The sequence below is a fragment of the Chiloscyllium punctatum genome, chromosome 3 (genome assembly GCF_047496795.1).
Source record: "Chiloscyllium punctatum isolate Juve2018m chromosome 3, sChiPun1.3, whole genome shotgun sequence".
Classification (NCBI taxonomy): Eukaryota; Metazoa; Chordata; class Chondrichthyes; order Orectolobiformes; family Hemiscylliidae; genus Chiloscyllium; species Chiloscyllium punctatum.
Window position 1 is genome coordinate 148433491 of NC_092741.1, and position 21161 is coordinate 148454651.

A 21161-nucleotide genomic window follows, 5' to 3' on the forward strand; every position below is an offset into this window, starting at 1 on the left:
GGGGGGAAAGGGGAGGGGGGGGGAGGAGGGGAGGAGGGAGGGGGGGGGGAAAGGGGAGGGGGGGGGAGGAGGGGAGGAGGGAGGGGGGGGAAGGGGAGGGGGAGGGGAGGAGGGAGGGGGGGGGGAAAGGGGAGGGGGGGGAGGAGGGGGGGGGGAAAGGGGAGGGGGGGGAGGAGGGGGGGGGGAAGGGGAGGGGAGGGGGGAAGGGGGGGAGAGAGGGGAGGGGAAGGGGGGGAGAGAGGGGAGGGGAGGGGGGAAGGGGGGGAGAGAGGGGAGGGGAGGGGAGGGGAGGGGGGAAGGGGGGGAGAGAGGGGAGGGGAGGGGGGAAGGGGGGGAGAGAGGGGAGGGGAGGGGGGAAGGGGGGGAGAGAGGGGAGGGGAGGGGAGGGGAGGGGGAAGGGGGGGAGAGAGGGGAGGGGAGGGGGAAGGGGGGGAGAGAGGGGAGGGGGGGGGAAGGGGGGGGGGGGAGAGAGGGGAGGGGGGGGAAGGGGAGGGGAGGGGGGAAGGGGAGGGGAGGGGGGAGGGGAGGGGGGAAGGGGAGGGGAGGGGGGAAGGGGGGGAGAGAGGGGGGGGGGAGAAGGGGAGGGGAGGGGGGAAGGGGAGGGGAGGGGGGAAGGGGGGGAGAGAGGGGAGGAGGGGAAGGGGAGGGGGGGAGGGGAGGGGGGAGGGGGGGGAGGAGGGGGAGGGGAGGGGAAGGGGGGGAGGGGGGAAGGGGAGGAGGGGAAGGGGGGGGGAGGAGGGGGAAGGGGGGGGAGGGGGGGGAAGGGGAGGAGGGAGGGGGGGGAAGGGGAGGAGGGGGGGGGGAAGGGGAGGAGGGAGGGGGGGGAAGGGGAGGAGGGAGGGGGGGGAAGGGGAGGAGGGGGGAGGGAGGGAGGGGGGGGAAGGGGAGGAGGGGGGGGGGAGGGAGGAGGGGGGGGGAGGGGGGAAGGGGAGGGGGGGAGGGGGGAAAGGGGGAGGAGGGGAAGGGGGGAGGAGGGGAGGAGGGGGAGGAGGGGAAGGGGGGAGGAGGGGAGGAGGGGGAGGGGGGAGGAGGGGGAGGAGGGGAAGGGGGGAGGAGGGGAGGAGGGGGAGGGGGGAGGAGGGGGAGGAGGGGAGGGGGGAGGAGGGGGAGGAGGGGAGGGGGGAGGAGGGGAAGGGGGGAGGAGGGGAAGGCGGAGAGGAGGGGGGGGGAGGGGAAGGCGGAGAGGAGGGGGGGGAGGGGAAGGCGGAGAGGGAGGGGGTAGGGGAGGGAGGGGGTAGGGGAGGGGAGGGAGGGAGGGGGTAGGGGAGGGGGGGGAGGGGAGGGGGTAGGGGAGGGGGGGAGGGGAGGGGGTAGGGGAGGGGGGGAGGGGAGGGGGTAGGGGGGGGGAGGGAGGGGGAAGGCAGAGAGGGAGGGAGGGGGAAGGCAGAGAGGGAGGGAGGGAGTAGGGGAGGAGGGAGGGGGTAGGGGAAGAGGGAGGGGGTAGGGGAGGGGAAGAAGGGGGGAGGGGAAGAGGGGGGGAGGGGAAGGGGGGGAAGAGGGGGGAAGGGAAGGGGGTGGGGGGAAGGGGTGGGGGGGAAGGGAAGGGGGTGGGGGGGAAAGGAAGGGGGGGGAGGGGGGAAGGGAAGGGGGGAGGGGGAGGAGGGAGGGGAGGGAAAGAGGGAGGAGGGAGGGGAGGGAAAGAGGGAGGGGGAGGAGGGGAAGAGGGAGGGAGGGGAAGAGGGAGGAAGGGGGGGGGAGGGGGGGGAAGGGAGGAAGGAGGAGGGGAGGAAGGAGGAGGGGAAGGGAGGGGAAGAGGAGGGGGGAGGGGAGGGGGAGAAGGGGTGGGGAAGAGGGAGGGGGAGCGGAGGAGGGGAAAGGGGAGGGGGAGCGGAGGAGGGGAAAGGGGAGGGGAGGAGGGGAAGAGGGAGGAGGTGGAGGGGAAGAGGGAGGAGGTGGAGGGGAAGGGGGAGGTAGAAACATTGGAATAAGGTAGACGAACTGATGCCATAAATTGTGAGGTCTCAGAACTTTGAACCAGTTAAGATTAGATTTTTAGATTAGATTAGATTAGATTACTTACAGTGTGGAAACAGGCCCTTCGGCCCAACAAGTCCACACCGCCCCGCCGAAGCGTAACCCACCCATACCCCTACATCTACATTTACCCCTTACCTAACCCTATGGGCAATTTAGCATGGCCAATTCACCTGACCTGCACATCTTTGTGACTGTGGGAGGAAACCGGAGCACCCGGAGGAAACCCACGCAGACACGGGGAGAACGTGCAAACTCCACAGACAGAAAGAACATGTAGACACAATGTACTGGGTTTCTACTCAACTAGATATGTGACAGCCATTCACATGTTTGTTTATCAGGACAATGCCCTAATTAATCAGAGTCAACCTGCCTAGTTTAAACTCTTTTTAAAAATACTTTTTGGAAGTTAACTGCTAGTAATCATCTAACTGATGCATACTCCATGACAATATCTTGACTGAGCAGGTTCTACTTACCAATCAATCAGCAGTCTTCTCCCATACAGTACAGATGTTGTTTTACCTTTACTTTTGCATTTCTTAGAAGTTGTCCTAATGATTACTGGACAGAAAATTTTGACAAAGTATGTATCTTTTCAGCAATACTGAAATTAGAGATATGATATTATGCTGCTGAAAGGGAAGGGGAGTTAGAATAGAAAGGAAAGTCTGGGAAGCAGCCCAGGTCAGGAGAGATAAAAGGATTAGATGTAATGAAACAATAGACCAGGGACGTTGTAACAGTTGGTTGAGTCCCAAAGGACGTAGTTCCCAGACTAGGTTTGCAACAGGTGGTGAAGAACCAACAAGAAGAGAAAAATATTTGACCTCATCCTCTCCAATTTGCCTACCATAAATGCACATGTCTACGACCATATCAGTCAGAGTGACCAGCTCTGAGAGTTCGGAGAGCTTTACATTAAGGATACCTTCCATTGTATTGTATGGCACTAACAATGCTAAATGAATTTTAGACAGATCTAGCAATTCAGAACTGGATGTCCGTGAGACTGTGAACCATCAACAGCAGCATAATTGAATTCAAACACAATCTGCAACATTATACTTGACATATGTCCTGATGCACCATTACTTCCAAACCAAGGGATCTGCCCTAGTTCACTGAAGAGTGCACTAACCACTAGACAAGCCTAAAAATGAGATGTTAACCTGGTGAAACTACAACACAGGACTGATTACGTGGCAAAAAAAAAGCAGCAGCAAGTGATCAACAGAGCTAAGTGATTCCATGTCAATTGACCCATTTTAGCCTCCTGGCGAGGTCCCCGGCATCACGGATGCCAGTCTTCAGTAAATTTGAATGTCACATTGAGTTCTGTCAGGGTCTCATCTCTTAACCTCTTGGTTAAAACATAGATAAAAGAGCTGAACTCCAGAGGTGAAGTGGCAGTGATTACCCTTGGCATCATGGCCATATCTGATCAAATGTGGCATCAAGGGGTCCCAGCAAAACTGGACCCATGGGAAATCTCTGCTGATTGGAGTCAAAGGGAGATGATTGTGGTTTTTTGAGGTCAATTAACTCAGCTTCAGGAGATCTTCAGGACCATATCCTGGGCTTAACTATCCTCTGATGCCTCAACAATTATCTTACCTCCAACATAAGGTCAGAAGTGTGGATGTTCACTGATGATTGCACATTGTTCAGCACCATTTGGGACTCTTGAACATGGAGTGCTTCAGTATGTAAAATGATTTCTGGGCTTGAGCTGACAAATGGCAAGAATCATTTGTGTTGCACAAATGCCACGTGACAACCATCTTCAACAAGAGAAAATCTAATCATCACCTCTTGACATTCATTGTATTACCAGAGCTGAATACCAACTTATCAATATCATAGTACTGACGCGAAGCTCAACTGGATACTGAATACAACAAGTCGGTAAGAGGCTGAGAACCTTAAAGCAAATAACTCACTTAGAGTTCCCGTTACCTGTCTACAGACTAAAAGACACAGGTCAGAATTGTAACAATACTCTCCACATGCATGGTTCCAACTATACGCAATAAACATGACACCATCCATGGCAAAACAATTCACTTTATTGACACTACAACCTTAAAATGTGTGTGTGGGGATGGTGTCAGGCATTGCATTGCAGAAATTTATCATGGCTCCTCAGATAACACCTTTAAAATCAACAGCAGATACTCAGGAAAACTACCATCTAGAAATTCCCTTCCATGTAGCCCATCATACAAATTTTGAAATATGTCAGCTTTCCTTCAATGTCACTGGCTCAGAATCCTCCCTAATAGCACTGTGGGCGTACCAACCCCAAATGAACAGCAGTTGTTTAAGAAGGCAGCTCACCATTACCAACTTAAGGGCAACTAATAATGGGGAGTAAAAGCTGGCTCAACTGCTGGAGCCTATATACCCTGGATGAATTACAAAGAAAGGTTGTTGTAAACAAACAAAACACATATTTCTTCCCTACCTTTCAACAGTCTGCCATTGCTTATCATATTGATGCCGGAGACCATTCAGCTCATTGTTTTCTATGCATCATACCATCATAACTTTTAAACTACTTACCCAAGTTAATTTTTTTAAGCTGAATGTCTTAATACCCTTGTGGTCATTTTAATTAAGTTTGTAACACATGTTATAGATCCCATTCGTCACTCTCAAACTGAAAATCAAATTCTCCCGTATTACCGTTACTCCTTTCTTTTTCGTTATACATAATCAGGTCCAAATTTTTTTATTTCAAAAATATATTTTATTCATAAAAATATTTTGATATTTATACATTTGATGATGCCATTCATATGTATACATTGCATTTCTTCACATACACAGATGAGACTGAATCGTTTGTATGTATGAGTCTGCATGTTGACCATACAGATGTTTAGCTAAGGCGTCAGCTGAACCCAATTATTGAGTGGGCCCTCTGTTCTTCTTAGCCAGGCAGACCTTATACAGTGGTCTTTCCCCACCACGCCTTGGCGGCAGCTGCCCTAAGCTTCAGCACGTAATCCTGGACTTTGGAAAGTGCCAATTCTGCAGCACTCAGTCGAGGTCAACTCCTTCACTCGGAAGATCAACAGGTTTCGGGCAGACCAAAGAGCGTCTTACACCGAGTTGATGATCCTCTAGGTACAGTTGATGTTCGTCTCGGTGTGCATTCGGGGGAGCAGACCGTAGAACACTGAGTTCCGTGTCATGGAGCTACTCGCGATGAACTTCAACAAACACCACTGCAATCCTCTCCAGACTTCATTTGCAAAGGCACATTCCAGAAGGAGGTGTGTGATAGTCTCGTCCCCTCCACAGACCCTTCGAGGGCAGTGCGCAGTGGGGCAGAGAGTCCGGGCATGCATGAAGGATCTCACCAGCAGAGCCCTTCTCACCACCAGCCAAGCCATGTCTTGTTGCTTGTTTGAAAGTTCTGGCCATGAGGCATTCTGCCACATGACTTTGACAGTCTGCCAGGGAACTGTTCAACAGGATCCGACCTCTCCTTTTCCTGAAGTGTCTCGAGGACACTATGTGCTGACCACTTCCTGATGGACTTGTGATCAAAGGTGTTTTTCTTCATAAATTTCTCCATGAAGGACAAGTGACACGGAGCGATCCAACCATTTGGAGCATTCTGCGGGAGCGAGGCCAGGCCCATCCTTCGCAACACTGGGGACAGGTAGACCCTCAGTACGTAGTGACACGTAGACCATAAGACATAGGAGTGGAAGTAAGGCCATTCGGCCCATCGGGTCCACTCCACCATTCAATCATGACTGATGGGCATGTCAACTCCACTTACCTGCATTCTCCCTGTAACCCTTAATTCCTTGTGACATCAAGAATTTATCAATCTCTGCCTTGAAGACATTTAGCGTCCCAGCCTCCACTGCACTCGGCGGCAGTGAATTCCACCACTCTCTAGCTGAAGAAACGTCTCTGCATTTCTGTTCTGAATTTGCCCCCTCTAATTTTAAGGCTGTGCCCATGGGTCCTACTCTCCCCACCTAATGAAAACAATTTCTTAGCATCCACCCTTTGCAAGCCATGTATTATCTTGTAAGTTTCTATTAGATCTCCCCTTAACCTTCTAAACTCCAATGAGTACAATCCCAGGATCCTCAGCTGTTCCTCGTATGTTAGACCTACCATTCCAGGGATCATCCGTGTGAATCTCCACTGGACACACTCCAGTGCCAGTATGCCCCTCCTGAGGTGTGGGGCCCAAAACTGGATACAGTACTCCAAATGGGGCCTACCCAGAGCTTTATAAAGTCTCAGTAGCACGTCGCTGCTTTTATATTCCAACCCTCTTGAGATAAATGACAACATTGCATTCGCTTTCTTAATCACGGATTCAACCTGCATGTTTACCTTTAGAGAATCCTCGACTAGCACTCCCAGATCCATTTGTACTTTAGCTTTATGAATTTTCTCACCGTTTAGAAAGTAGTCCATGCTTTCCAAAGTGCAAGACCCCGCATTTGCTCACATTGAACTTCATCAGCCATTTCCTGGACCACTCTCCCAAACTGTCTAGATCCTTCTGCAGCCTCCCCACTTCCTCAGTACTACCTGCCTGTCCACCTATCTTCGTATCATTGGCAAATTTCGCTAGAATGCCCCCAGTCCCTTCATCCAGATCATTAATATATAATGTGAACAGCTGTGGCCCCAACGCTGAACCCTGTGGGACACCGCTTGTCACCGGCTGCCATTCCGAAAAAGAACCTCTTATCCCAACTCTCTGCCTTCTGTCAGACAGCCAATCTTCAATCCATCCCAGTAGCTCACCTCGAACACCATGGACTCTCCCCTTGCTCAGCAGCCTCCCGTGTGGCACCTTATCAAAGGACTTTTGGAAGTCTAGATAGACCACATCCACTGGGTTTCCCTGGTCTAACCTACTTGTCACCTCTTCAAAGAATTCCAACAGGTTTGTCAGGCACGACCTCCCCTTACTAAATCCATGTTGACTTGTTCTAATCCGACCCTGCTCTTCCAAGAATTTAGAAACCTCATCCTTAATGATGGATTCTAGAATTTTACCAACAACCGAGGTTAGGCTAATTGGCCTATAATTTTCCATCTTTTTTCTTGATCCTTTCTTGAACAATGGGGTTAAAACAGCGGTCTTCCAATCATCCGGGACTTTTCCTGACTCCAGTGACTTTTGAAAGATCTCAACCAACGCCTCCACTATTTCCTCAGCCACCTCCCTCAGAATTCTAGGATGTAGCCCATCGGGGCCAGGAGATTTGTCAATTTTAAGACCTTTTAGCTTTTCTAGCACTATCTCTTTTGTAATGGCAACCATACTCAACTCAGCTGCCTGACTCCCTTTAATTGTTGGGATATTACTCATGTCTTCCACTGTGAAGACTGACGCAAAGTACTTATTACGTTCTCCAGCTATATCCTTATCTCCCATCACTAGGCTTCCAGCATCAGTTTGAAGTGGCCCAATGTCTACTTTTGCCTGTCGTTTGTTTCTTATGTATTGAAAGAAACTTTTACTATCATTTCTAATATTACTGGCTAGCCTACCTTCTTATTTGATCCTCTCCTTCCTTATTTCTCTCTTTGTTATCCTCTGTTTGTTTTTGTAGCCTTCCCAATCTTCTGATTTCCCAGTGCTCTTGGCCACTTTATAGGATCTCTCTTTTTCTTTGATACATTTCCTGACTTCCTTTGTCAGCCATGGCTGTCTAATCCCTCCCCGGGTAATCTTTCTTTTCTTGGGGATGAACTGTGTCCTCAATTATACCCACAAACTCCTGCCATTTTTTGCTATACTGTCTTCCCTGATAGGCTCTGCTTCCAGTCGATTTTCGTCAGTTCCTCTCATGCCCTCATAATTACCTTTGTTTAACTGTAACCCCATTACATCCGATTATACCTTCTCTCTTTCAAACTGCAGTCTGAACTCTACTATATTATGATCGCTGCTTCCTAAGTGTTCCCTTACTTTAAGCTCTTTTATAAAATCTGGTTCATTACATAGCACTAAGTCCAAAATAGCCTGCTCACTTGTGGGCTCCATGACAAGCTGTTCCAAAAAGCCATCCTGTAAGCATTCCAAGAATTCACTTTCTTTGGATCCACTGGCAACATTATTTACCCAGTCCACCTGCATATTGAAGTTCCCAATGATCACCGTGACCTTGCCTTTCTGACATGCCTTTTCTATTTCCCGGTACATGTTGCGCCTCTGGTACTGACCGCTGTTAGGAGGTCTGTACATAACTCCCATTATGGTTTTTTTGCCTTTGTCGTTCCTCAATTCCATCCACACAGACTCCACATCATCCGACCGTATGTCATTTAGTGCCATAGATTTAATTTTGTTCTTAACTAACAAGGCCACCCTGCCCCTTCTGCCCACCTCCCTGTCTTTTCGATAAGTTGTAAAGCCTTGGATATTTAACTGCCAGTCCTGAACCCCCTGCAACCATATCTCTGTGATGCCTACCACATCATAGTCATTCACGATGATCTGTGCCGTTAGTTCATCTACTTTGTTACGAATGCTACGAGCATTCAGGTAAAGTGCCTTAATGCTAACATTCTTATCATTAGAGATATTGGAAGTCATATGATGTCCTAAGTTATCCTTCCTTTTTGTTGCATTCCTAATCTGCCTCAAGGTTAAATCCACCTGCATACATGCTATCCTCCTGCTTATCTTTCCATTTAACTCCATACTCCCTGTCGCTTTCACTTTCCCTTCCCCCCAACTCAGAAGTTTAAAGTCCTACTGACCACCCTATTTATCCTCTTCGCTAGAACATTGGTACCAGATCGGTTCAGGTGGAGACTGTCCCAACGGTACAGATCCCCCCGGTTCCAAAACTGATGCTAATGCCCCAAGAAATGGAATCCCTCTTTCCCACACCAATCCCTTAGCCACGTGTTTACTTCCTTAATTTTCTTATCCCTCTTGGTGTTTACGTACCGGGGATCCATGCACAGCTTGATGCAGCTACACACAAAGGTGGCCATCAGGGTGAGGGTAGCATTGGGTGTGTTTTCTCCCCCATTGCCCAGATCTTTACACATTGTGTCCCTCCGGACTCGGTCCATCTTTGATCTCCACATAAAATGGAAGATGTCCCGGGTAACTGCGGCGGCACAGGTTCTGGGAATAGGCCAGACCTATGGCACATATAGCATAATCGGGTCCAAATATTCTTGTTTTTGGCCAGCTTCAGAACACATTGTTTTAAGAAACTGTCCCAACTATATTGTAAAAACATCGTTCCCCCAATACCTTTGCCAAATTGAATTCCCCATCAATTTGAAAAGTGGAGGAACCAGTGATTACTGAGTATCCTTCTTACAAGACTACTTCATTCCTTGTGATATACACTATGCTGTTGCATAATGCAGCTGGTGTTGCATCAGTTAATATTTCTGAAAGGATTAATGTTAATGTGAAATTAGTTGTAACTGTCCTGCTGGCATCTCTCGGTCTGTAGATGAAGACCATGAGTTATATACTAGCTTTCAAAGGGAGCTGATGTATCTATACCGCAAGTTAAAATATTTTCATTTTGAAGGGGTCCTCTTGCGATATTCTCGAAGTCTACCTTTTGATATTCAGGCATCCCCTTTTTTATTCTCGAATTTCTTTATTAATTGATGTACTCATGTTGTAAGACTCCCTTCTTTATGTGTGTTCTTGTTTGGAGTACTTCGACTGTTAGAGACAAAATCATCAAACTAGGTCAAACAAAGTCACAACACAGACAACAAGAATTCCAAGTCACTATAGTATTTAAATTGGTTTAAGATATCAGACATGTGTAAAGAAAAAATGTGACACACCCTTAAAGCTACATGATTTCGTGGTTTTGTTTTTTCAGTCACGGGGTGTAGGCGTTGCTGGCTGGGCCAGCATTTATTACCTAATTATCTTTGAAAAAGAATGCGGTGAGCTACATTCTTGAACTGCTGCAGCCCACTTGATGTAGGCTGCAATATCTTTTTGGAGCAAATTTCTGGATTTTGCCCCAGCAGCACTGAAGGAACAGTGATATATTTCCAAGTCTCGTTTATTTCTAATGTATTTCCAGTAATTCACAATTTGAGATATTTTAGTTCTAGTAACACAAATGTAAAGCTTTATGGAATAAAACTATTTTGCATTAAATTATCAAATTGATAGTGTCTATTGCAATACTAATTTACATACAAGAAACAACTCTTTTTTTGGTTCAAAACTGCTCTCTTCCCTTTGCAACTACATTTCCCACACTGCAGTCCATTCCCTTTTACCGCCTTCCTCTTTCCTTAGCTGCCTATCTTTGCCTTTTCCTTTTCTACCCTCGTTATCCTCCTTTGCAGACTTAATTTTTTTCTTGGCCTTGCAAGCCTCGTTTCCCATTCATCCTCTGGCCCTGCTGCCTTAGGCATTGGTGGTTGTGCTTTACATGGTTGCTCCCTTCAGCTTCATTTCTGTACATCAGCTTTGCTTCCTGCTGCCACTTAATCATCTTGCTGCATTTGCATTTATGGATTGAAGCTATTTGTTGCTAATAGGCTCAGTACACCTGATGCACAAGGCAAGAAAATCCTACAAGAAGCACGTATATGCTGTATTGATTGTTAAAAATGGCAGGCAACCCCAATAAACAGTGCAGGGATGTTTTTTTAAAGAAAAAGATTTAAAATTTCCTAAAAATTGAAAAGTTTCATTTCCCTTTCAATAAAGGGAATGCTGCATAGAGTTGTGAAAGATTGGTTATACTAGATGAATAATAGAATCCCTATAGTGAGCAAAGAGGCCATTTGGCTCATCGCGTCTGCACTGACCCGCCAAAGAGCACCTCACCCAGAGCCTGCCGCCTGCCCTATCCCTGTGACCTTGCATTCACAGTGTAAATACAGCTAGCTGCAAACTGAGCTGCCATGCTGCGTAGTATGCACATAATTGAACGTTTTTGAAGAGGTGCTGAAAGTAGTTGACAGTTCAATCTCTATGGATATTATTTATTTAAATATCTAGAAAGCTTTTAGTAAGGTCAATTACTGGCAATAATTAGTTAAAATCTAAGCTTACAGAATTGAAGGTAAATTATAGGTCACTTTAGGAAATTGACTGAATGTTAGAGAAAATACAGATTATGAGCATGTACTCTAATTAGTAGGATGTAATTTGTGCTCCCTGAGGATCAGTTTTGGAACCATAACTATTGATCATATTTAGTCATGGCTCCAGTGATCAGATGGAGAGCCATGTCTCCATATTTGTTAATGACACACAGGCTAGATTGAAAATGGAAGCATAAAAATACAAAGGTAAATGAAAATTGGTAGTGCTGTTCATAGTGAGGAGAATGGTCTCAGACTGCAGTCTGAAATTGATCAGCTAATAAACTGGGCAGTGCAATGGCAGATGGAATTTAATCCTGATAAGTGAGAGATAATGCATTTGGGAAATCCAATAAGGAATGGATTTACACAATGAACAGTAGGTCTCTAGGGATTACTAAGGAATAAAGGGATTTTGGCACACAAGTCTATAGACCCCTGAGATTTCAGCCCAGTTTAACTGGGTGGTAAAGAAGTCATACGAGATGCTTGTCTTTATTACCTAGACTTGGAATATAGGAGCCAGGAAGTCTTATTAAAACATTGGTTAAACTGTGTGCAGTTCTGGTCATCATACTGTTGGAAGAAATGTGATTGCACTGGAGAGTTTAGAGGAGATTCACCAGGGTGTTGCTTGGGCTGGCTGGCAGCAAGAGTGGGAGCAAGAAAAGGTTTGCTGTGGTGGCGGCAATAGCAGAAACAAGCTGTAAGGTGGTAAGAGCAGGCAGCCCAGGGCGATAGCAAGGTCAAGCTGAGGCAGGAGAAGTTGAGTCCTTGTGACAAATGCGAGCCCAGCATGGCTAGGTGCTTATGGACTGTGGTGCTGAACTGTTTACAGTCCTTCTTACTAAAAAGTAGAAAAATAGTTCTGTTTAACCTTTTAGCTTTTTTTTGCTTTGTACCACGATTCTGTACCCAGGTACCTTTGTACCTAAGATGCCACCATAAGTGACGACTTGTAAACTTTTCACTGTACTCATGTGAGTACATGTGACAATAAGCCTAATTCATAAGCCTAAGCTATAAGAGGAGATTGGATAGGCTAAGTTGTTTCCTCTTGGAGCAGAGAGGGCTGAGAGGGAATCCGATTGAGGTATACAAAATTATGAAAGGCATACACAGGTTAGATTGTAAGAATTTTCCCCTTGCAGATGCACCTAAGATCAGAGGGCATAAGTTTAAGGTGAGGAGTAAGTGGTTTACAGGGGACCTGAGGGAAAAACAAATCACCTGTAGTGGGTAAAAATATGGAATGTGCTGCCTGAGAACATGGTGAAGGCAGGTAGTCTCGCAACATTTAAGAAACATCTGGATTTGTACTTAAAATTCTAGGACAAAATAAGCTTTGAGCCAAGTTCAGGTAAATGGGTTAGTATAACTTGGTATTTGTTGGTCGGCATAGACATGGTAGCTAAAATTCCTGTTTCTATGCTGTATAACTATGATTACAAGATACTAATGAATTAAGTAAATGGCCCAAACTGTTGCAAATGGATTTCAGTTGTCAGCAAAAATGCAATTGTCCACTTTAGATTGAAAAACCTAAAAAGAAAATGGAACAGGGTACTTTCTGAATAGTAAAAGGTAGAAATATTGACAGTCCAAAAGGATTTGGAGTCCATGTCGAGAGGTCGTTAAAATGTCATGAACAGGTCCAGAAAATAGTCAACAAAGTTGATAGTGTGCTGTCTCTTTGTTTCTAGGAAAATCACATCTAAGGAGGAATAAAAGTTATGCTGCAGTTATAACATAAAAATTCTAGTTCAAACACTTAAATGTGATTAGACATCACATCTTAAGATTTACTTAGGATCTACCTCAAGCCAACTGCATTGCATACTTACCTGACTCCAGAGATTAAACTACAGTGAGAGATTGCACAAACAAGGATTGTAGTTCCTAGAATCTCAGAGGTGATTTTTTGATGTTTTCAAAGTAATAAGGAAAATAGTTCTCTCTACACCACTTTCACTGTTTAAAGAGTCTAAGACTAGAGGGTGTAACAGAAAAATATAGATCTGGACCTTTCAGTTTGCAGCTAAACAACATGTATGCTGTGCTTTATAGTTTATGGAATTAAATGCAGAGATTACTTAGAGGAGGTAAGTTCATGATTTAGCATAGTGTACAAAATACAATAGAAGCTCAATGTGTCCAGTTGTAGGAAGGATCTTATTAAGCTGGAGAGGGTTCATAAGAAACTTACCAGGATGTTGCTGGATATGGAAGGTTCGACTTATAAAGAAAGGCTGGAATGGCTGGGATGTTTTTCACTGAAGTGTAGGAGGTTGTGAGGCGACTTTATGAAAGTTTATAAAATAGCAAAGGGTATAGACTGAGTTAATGGTAATTGTCTTTTACCCAGGATGGGGGATTTCAAGACTGCGGGGGGAACAGTTTTAAAAAGAGATTTTTAAAAAGACATGAGGGGTAAATATTTTCCATTGATGGTGGTTTGCGTGTGCAGTGAACTTTCTGAGGAAGTGATAGATGTTAGTGCAATTATAACGTATAAAACACATTTGGATAAGTACATAAATAGGAAAGGTTTTGAGGGATATGGGCCAGTAGCAGGCAGATGGGACTAATTTAGTTCAGGATTATGTTCAGCATGGACTGGTTGGACTGAAAGGTCTGTTTCTGTACTGTGTGAGGTCTGTCTGCTTAATGATCTGGATTATTTTATGTCCACATATACCTGCTTCTGTTTCAGGCTGATATTGGAAAATATTTCTTTAATCCAAATGTTCATCCGCTTTTACTCGTTTTAGTCTTCTTAATCAGTTCACTAGGGCCAAATCTGTCCTTATGCTTATTTACTTTTATTTGTTTAGCTCATTTCTTGCCACAGTACAGATTTAATCCTTTACTAACAAAGCTCCACCACCTCCTTATCCTGCTGCCTATCCTTCTGAAACTGACCATCTTTGGCTATTCAGTTTTCCCAAACCTGGTCTCTTGCAATGATGTCTCTGTAATCGCCACTACATCATACCATACTTATCCTACTTTCACTGTGCTTTCAAAACTTTGCCTCATCAGCCATAAATAGTATTAGGGAGGAAATGCAGTTTTCATTCCCCAAATAAATGGGGATCCTAAACTCAGAGCAAATGTGTCTTTTTTCACACAAGACAGCCCTGATCCACGGAAATGCCTGAGGAGCATGGGCATGAAAAATCAGACTTCCTCCAATAAATAGTGTCTGGATCACACTCTACAAACACGCCTCTGTACCCAGATTAAAATTCAGCTCATGCACATTTATGTATTGTCACATTCAAGGTATGTTTTGAATTGTCATATAATGACATTGAAAACATCTAAGGGTTTTGTTTAATTTTGCTTGATATGCAACTGCATTGATCCTAAGGAAAGAACTTGCATTTCTGTAGCTCCTTCACAGCTTTAGGACGTACCAAAGTATAATTATAACATACTTTTGCAGTCAGGTTGCTTTTGCAAAGTAGAAAACCTGGTACAGGTTGAGCATAGCAGGATGTTAGAAGCAACAACCTCCTCATGGGCATTTTCCTTACCTTTTATAAGTGTGCCCGAGTGTACTTTAAGTTCACCTGAGGCAGCAGACAAAACTTTGCTTTCGAATCTTATTTAAAAGACACCATATCTGACATGACAGTGCTTCCATCATACTGGACAGAAGTATCATCCTCAAATCTCAGAATGGGACTTGGCCATGACATTTTGACTCAGATAAGAAATCTACAAACTGAACCACACTGATGATTTGAGAGTTTGTGGATTCTGAAATAAACATCTGTCTCCTTGGCTATATTACACAATGTTGATGGTTCACTTTGATAGTAAGATTTATATTTTGTCTTTTTTATAGGAAGAGTCAGTGTTCAGCATTAAAAGCTGGAAGCATGGGAGTGAATGACTTGTGGCAAATATTAGAGCCTGTTAAAGAATATGTTCCACTACAGAATCTAAAAGGGAAAACGTTGGCTGTGGATATGAGCTTATGGGTTTGTGAGGCTCAAACTGTGAAAGGCATGATCGGAACTGTTGTCAAGCCACATCTCAGGTAACTTACACTTTTAAAAAGTACTTAACATTCTTTCATGGGATGTGGGCATCTATTACTATCCATCTCTAATTGCCCTTGAATTGAGTGATTTGCTTGGCATTTTAATGGATGGTTAAAAATTGACTATATTGTTGTGAGTCACATATAGGTGAGCTAGATAAAGACTGCAGATTTCCTTACTTAAAGACATTAGTGAACTAAAATATGAAATGATACTTCAGTGAACTAGATGGATTTTTAACAACATTCAATGGTAGTCACTATTGCTGAGACTACCTTTATATTCCAGATGGTAGTATTAATTGCAGCTTATTAATTGATTCTAAATTCCCACCAGCTGCTGTGGAGAGTTTTGCGTGCTCACAGAGCTTTACTCTGGCTATCTCAATTACTACTCCAATGATATTGCCACTACACACTGTCTCCCATGAGGTTTTATGATACATGTCAATATTCATTTTAGAACCATACATGAATGTCTGGTTTCTAAGAGCAATGGAGTACTTGTGCCTCAATGACAAGAATATTTTTTGCTAATTTCTTACTTGGTTTGACTTGATTTCAGTATGCCAGTAGATAAACGAGATACTTCATAAAGGGAGGGATAAGGAAAGGTTTCCCTAGTATATTCTCACTCTGCTAATGACTGGTTCAAGTCTGGGATTGGCAGTAATGTGGAGACAAAGAGCAAGTAAGTCATGCCAGTTCTTTTTGCATAGAAATTGAACTCTGTTAGATTAGGAAAGAAGAGAAAACAAGGACAGTGTTAACGGTGGTAATGAAAATCATATTGAAATTATCAAGCAAGGTTTAAATTATGAAGAAACAGACAGGTGTGCTTCCTTAATTATGCAAAAATAAAATCAGCACAAGCATATGAAACTGAAGATTCAACACAAAGAGGATAGATATCCAATTTCTTCCATCCTGCTAATTATAGTATTCCTTAAACAAGCAACATCTTGTGTGTGTTGATAATGCCTGTGGGGCAGAAAGTCTGGATTAATATCCCACCTGAGCTGAAAATGTGTTGCTGGAAAAGCGCAGCAGGTCAGGCAGCATCCAAGGAGCAGGAGAATCGATGTTTCGGGCATGAGCCCTTCTCCTGCTCCTTGGATGCTGCCTGACCTGCTGCGCTTTTCCAGCAACACATTTTCAGCTCTAATCTCCAGCATCTGCAGTCCTCACTTTCTCCTAGTTAATATCCCACTTGCCATGGAAGTATGTTACATCATGTTCAAGCAGGTTGATTCAAAATAATTTTATATTGGTTTCTCATTTCTATGTGGCCAGCACCCTCAGAATTGACATACAATGTGAAATGTATTTTAATAATTGTTCAGATTTGCAAATTATCTTTGGATCAGGAATTAATATCATAGTCATTTTGCCATATTGTTATACTTATTATTGATGCAGAGCAAAAGGGGAACTGAAAAATATGGATCAGTCATTAGTAAAGAGAAAAGCAAGTTCACAATTCTTGTTTAACCTTTGATCAAGATTTTTCTGGTTTTATTCGGTATTTAGCATTTGTAACCTATTTTCTTTTCTTATTTCAATATTGATGTTGATCCATGTCTTGCTTTAATTTTAGAAATTTGTTTTTTCGTATTTCATGTCTCACCTTGATGGATGTGAGACTTGTCTTTGTGGTAGAGGGAAATGCACCAAAACTGAAGATTGATACAATGAATAAACGGAATGAGGCAAGGCGTGGTTTGGCCAGAAAGCAAGGAAGCTCTACTGTTCGAACAAAAAGATCCCATTTTAAATCTGTCCTTAAAGAGGTTTGTACTCTTTGAGAAGTGAGCATTTATTTTAAAATGTAACATAAGCTCCTAGGCAAATATTTGTTATGACTTATTTATGATTTTAGAAGTTTACAATCAACATGAGACATTCAAATTCAAGGTTGAGCTTTGTTTTCAGAATGCTCCAATATTTGATGCATTTCATATTTAAAGAATTTGCTTCACTGATCCTTCAAGTTGAAGTGGATAAAACAAGATAATTTCTGATCATTAGGAAGACTGTTAGAGTTCTAAAATCATATCTTGCCATTTACATACACTTCCGATGCAAAGTATGCCATTTTGATGCCGGCATGTGCAGTTAGTGACCACTTAGAGTATACATATATAGTCCCTAATAATTAGTTTGTGAGAAAAATCCTAAATTACCTAGTGATAGCCCTCCTACACTAGAACATATTGCAAATAATTCAAAATTTTGTGTTTTAAATGCAGGGATATGTGCTGTGATCAAGGCTGAATCTCCAATAAGATTGGGAGGGTATTGAGGCATTGTCTAAAGTTGTGAGCCAAAATTCAATTCAGGAGCTTTGGCATTCAATAAAAGAAATATTCATACAAAGGGAATGAGAAAACCCAGATAAAATAATTAGTCATGATGGTAAAATAATACCTCTCAAATGAGACTGTTATGGGACACTAAATGCTGTCAGTCTGAGCGTGACAGCATGTTTGTTTTCCTTAGCACTTTTGCCACTTTGTGAGTTCTTTGAACATTGGTATCTATAAACATGATGACCGCATTCAAAGTTTGCATAACAGAAAGTTGAATATGCATGACTTTGGCCTTAGTGTCTGTGTATCGTTCAGACATTTAGTGGTAGCTGCATGTGCTGCATTTGAAGCTGAAACATTAGCCATCAGGTCTCTATTATGTTTGGGTTCAAATTGTTTTCCTCCACTTGGCCACTATTACCATGTTCAAAAGTATGACCTTCAAATCCTGTACAAAATGCTGTGCCATTTTCATGCTGGCTCCTTCATGCTCCAAAATATGGATTACAGGCTTTCTGGCAAACTTCAATCCACAAAGCTTTTTGGTATGTACCCCCATCAGCCATTTTCTGCAGCTTGACCAATTAAAATCCTCTTCTGAGCCTTCTGCAGCAGGGCTTATGTATGCCTATGCCCTTGCCCTCCAACAATCTGGCGCCTTCAACAATTTTATCCCTTGCCCTGGCTTTTTGCCGATCCTACTTGATTGTTTGATTTGTTGTCAGGTGTACCGAGGTACTGTAAAAAGCTTTTTTTACGAGCATTACAAGCAGATCATATGAAGCAAGGATGTACAGATCAAAAAGACTTAGGGGCGTATAGGTTACGTTGCGTTAGGCGAGATCAGCGTTAGCAAGATTAGTATTATTTGAAGCTAGAAAGTCCATTCAGCAGTCTAATAACGGCCAGGAAAAAAATGTTCCTGAACCTGCTGGTGCATGTGTTCAAGCTTCTGTATCTGTAAAATTTGTACGGTGTCTTTGTCTGAACTGGTGGCCTGTGAATGTATGATGCTGTTTCTTTCCTCATCATATTCATTTTGGTGTTCCTCTGTTTTCTGACTGATTTGTTTGAAATAAGATAAAATGTGTCAAAAGTCTTATGTGTGAGGTTCTCCATGTAAGTAAATTTGATTCATTTGCCTAGTTAATTCCTCCTAATTACATCTCCCAGTCATAAATCTTGAATCAGCATCAGCCACACCATACTACACCACACCAACATGTTAAATTGGTACCTTTCAAGAAACAACTTAATATGCTAAGTTTAATCATTCTTGAATGTCATTACAGTTTAGTAAAGTCTTCATTCAAGGAAATCTTCTGTTTTATTAGCACTGTAAACCAGCTATCCATTGAGGAATATCAACCCTCCTGGCACTTGCGCTTCTAAATGTTTAGGGGATAGCTATGAATAGTAGCAAAATTCTTAGACAAGCAACACATAACTTGTTGGATAACCGCTTTAGCATTTTTGTCTGGCTCAGCTGTCTTTTTGATTTTCTTGAGTTTGTTAGGTTAAGTAACACTGTGATTTTATTTATAGTAATAGAGTCATACAGCACAAAAACAGTCCATGCTGACCAAGTTTCCCAAGCAAAACTAGTCCAATTTGCCTGTGTTTGGCCAATATCCCTCTGAGCCTTTTCTATTCATGCACCTATTTGAATATCGTTGCAGAATTCAAATTTGAAAAATAGAGCTTTTTATAAAATATAGTTTTGTTTGTTTTGATAAGCTCATTCAAAATTATTTCTAAATCGCCTCATGTTACCACATAAACAAATAATCATACTTCAAAACCCTCCATAAACTTGAGTCAGTCAAACTCTGTTGCTGGTGATCTAATTTGGATCAAATCTCATTCATTCATCATCTTGTTTTCACTGACCTACACTGGTTTCCAGTTAAACAATACCTCAATTTTAAAATTCTCACCCTTGCTTTAAACTCCCTTCATTTCTTCCCTATATCTGCCAACTCCTCCAGCCCCACAATCTTGAATCTCTCTGCATTTTGAAGATCCATTTTTAATCACGCCTCCATTTGCAGTTGTATTTTCAGCTGCCTGAACTCTAAACTATAATTTCTTCCCAAAATTTCTCTGATTCTATACCGCACTTTAGTTCTTTAACATACTCCTTAATTCCTACCTCTTTGATCAAGCCATGCTGTCAGTGGTAAGTAGGAATATGGATTTGAGGTTACAAACAGATCAGCCATAATCTTATTAAATGGTGGAGCAGGCTAGAAGGGCTGACTGACCTAATTCAGCTCGTTTTTCATATATTACAACGTTTAGTAATCTTTCCTAATCTCATCTTATGTAATCAGCATCAAATTTTATAAGGTCCCTCTCAAGAGTCTTTAGAGTACTCGGTAACATATTAGCATGGATAGGGGATTGGTTAGTTAATGGGAAGGAGTAAATAGGTCTTTTCGGTTTGCCAGGCTGTAACTAGAGGAGTTCTACAAGGTTCCTTGCTGGGCCTTCAACTATGTGCAATCCGTGTCAGTGACTTGGATGAAGGGACTGACTGTATGATACCTATGTTTGCTAATGACACCAAGATAGGTAGGAAAATAAGTTGTCAATAGGAGTAAGAAGTCTCAAAGAGATACAGGGGCAGGCTAGGTGAGTGGGCATAAATTTGTCAGGTGGAATAGAATGTGGGAAGATGTGAACTTAGCCACTTTGGCTGGAAGAATAATGGAGTGGGCTTGTGTTGCAACGATAGTGAACTTGATTCCAAATCAGATGGTTGCATGCTCAGATCATACCTGGTTCATAGATTTTCACTGGAGTACTCAAGTTCCTGGGTTCTATTTAAGTATTTGCTTGCTTCACAGGGCCTCCAAGGACATAAGACATAAACTAGAAAATGAAATTGATGTTATCAGATCCTTGATGACCAGCGTGGACGTTGTGCACCGAATCGCCTCTTTTTTACTGTATTCATGTCTGAGTTTAAGAGAAAAGCAATATGTTAGTTAAATAAAAAGAGATTTCACAACTTGTTGGCACATATCCAAGTCAATGAATAACAGAAGTTAGTATATGTGTTCCTAATCCTTAGGTCTTGACAAATAGAAATGTTTACCAAAAAAACTTCTGTAATTATGAATTGTGTTGTTTTTATTTTCAGTGTTGTGAACTGCTGGATTGTTTAGGCATCCCATGGATTTGTGCAGCTGGAGAGGCCGAAGCCATGTGTGCCTACCTAAATGAAAATGGATATGTTGATGGTTGTATCACCAATGATGGTGATGCTTTCTTGTATGGAGCTCAAACTGTATACAGAAACTTTACCATGAACACAAAGGTACCTCAATATGTGATAATGTTAACGATATCATCTATACCTATTACCTAAATTTCAATCAGTTGAGGATTATGTTCCCCTCATTGTTTATTTTCTGTCACTGTCCCATTTTGTTAATTAACTCAAAACAAAATAGCAGCAATTCAGAACTGACTGAAAACAAATTAGAAAACAAATGTAAAGAAAACAGCTCAAATGACCAATGTGTGACTGCTAAAACATTTTTGTAAATTATCAATTATGAATAGCTACAAAGACAAGCCTACCACTAAAAGATGCTATGGACAATCTGCTGGGAAATGGAATATCTCTTGATGTACGGTACAATCTTTTATCATTACCCTTCATAAGACCATAAGACGTAGGAGTGGAAGTAAGTCTATTCGGCCCATCAAGTCCATTCCACCATTCAATC

General features: G+C 43.1%; 1 protein-coding gene across 3 annotated transcripts in view; it reads left to right on the top strand.

The window, feature by feature from the left end:
• LOC140466478 (flap endonuclease GEN homolog 1) overlaps window positions 1-21161 on the top strand; it is a 51092-nt gene that overhangs the window by 496 nt on the left and 29435 nt on the right. Inside the window, exons 2-5 of one of the 3 annotated variants that reach the window (XM_072561979.1) lie at window positions 3815-3885; window positions 14918-15112; window positions 16713-16905; window positions 20570-20746. In XM_072561979.1, the coding sequence (XP_072418080.1) occupies window positions 14952-15112; window positions 16713-16905; window positions 20570-20746 (531 nt within the window). In that variant the 5' untranslated portion in view covers window positions 3815-3885; window positions 14918-14951. Of the gene's footprint in view, window positions 1-3814; window positions 3886-4916; window positions 5662-14917; window positions 15113-16712; window positions 16906-20569; window positions 20747-21161 lie in introns of those variants that run through there. The other 2 variants (XM_072561982.1, XM_072561978.1) reach the window with 2 other exon arrangements.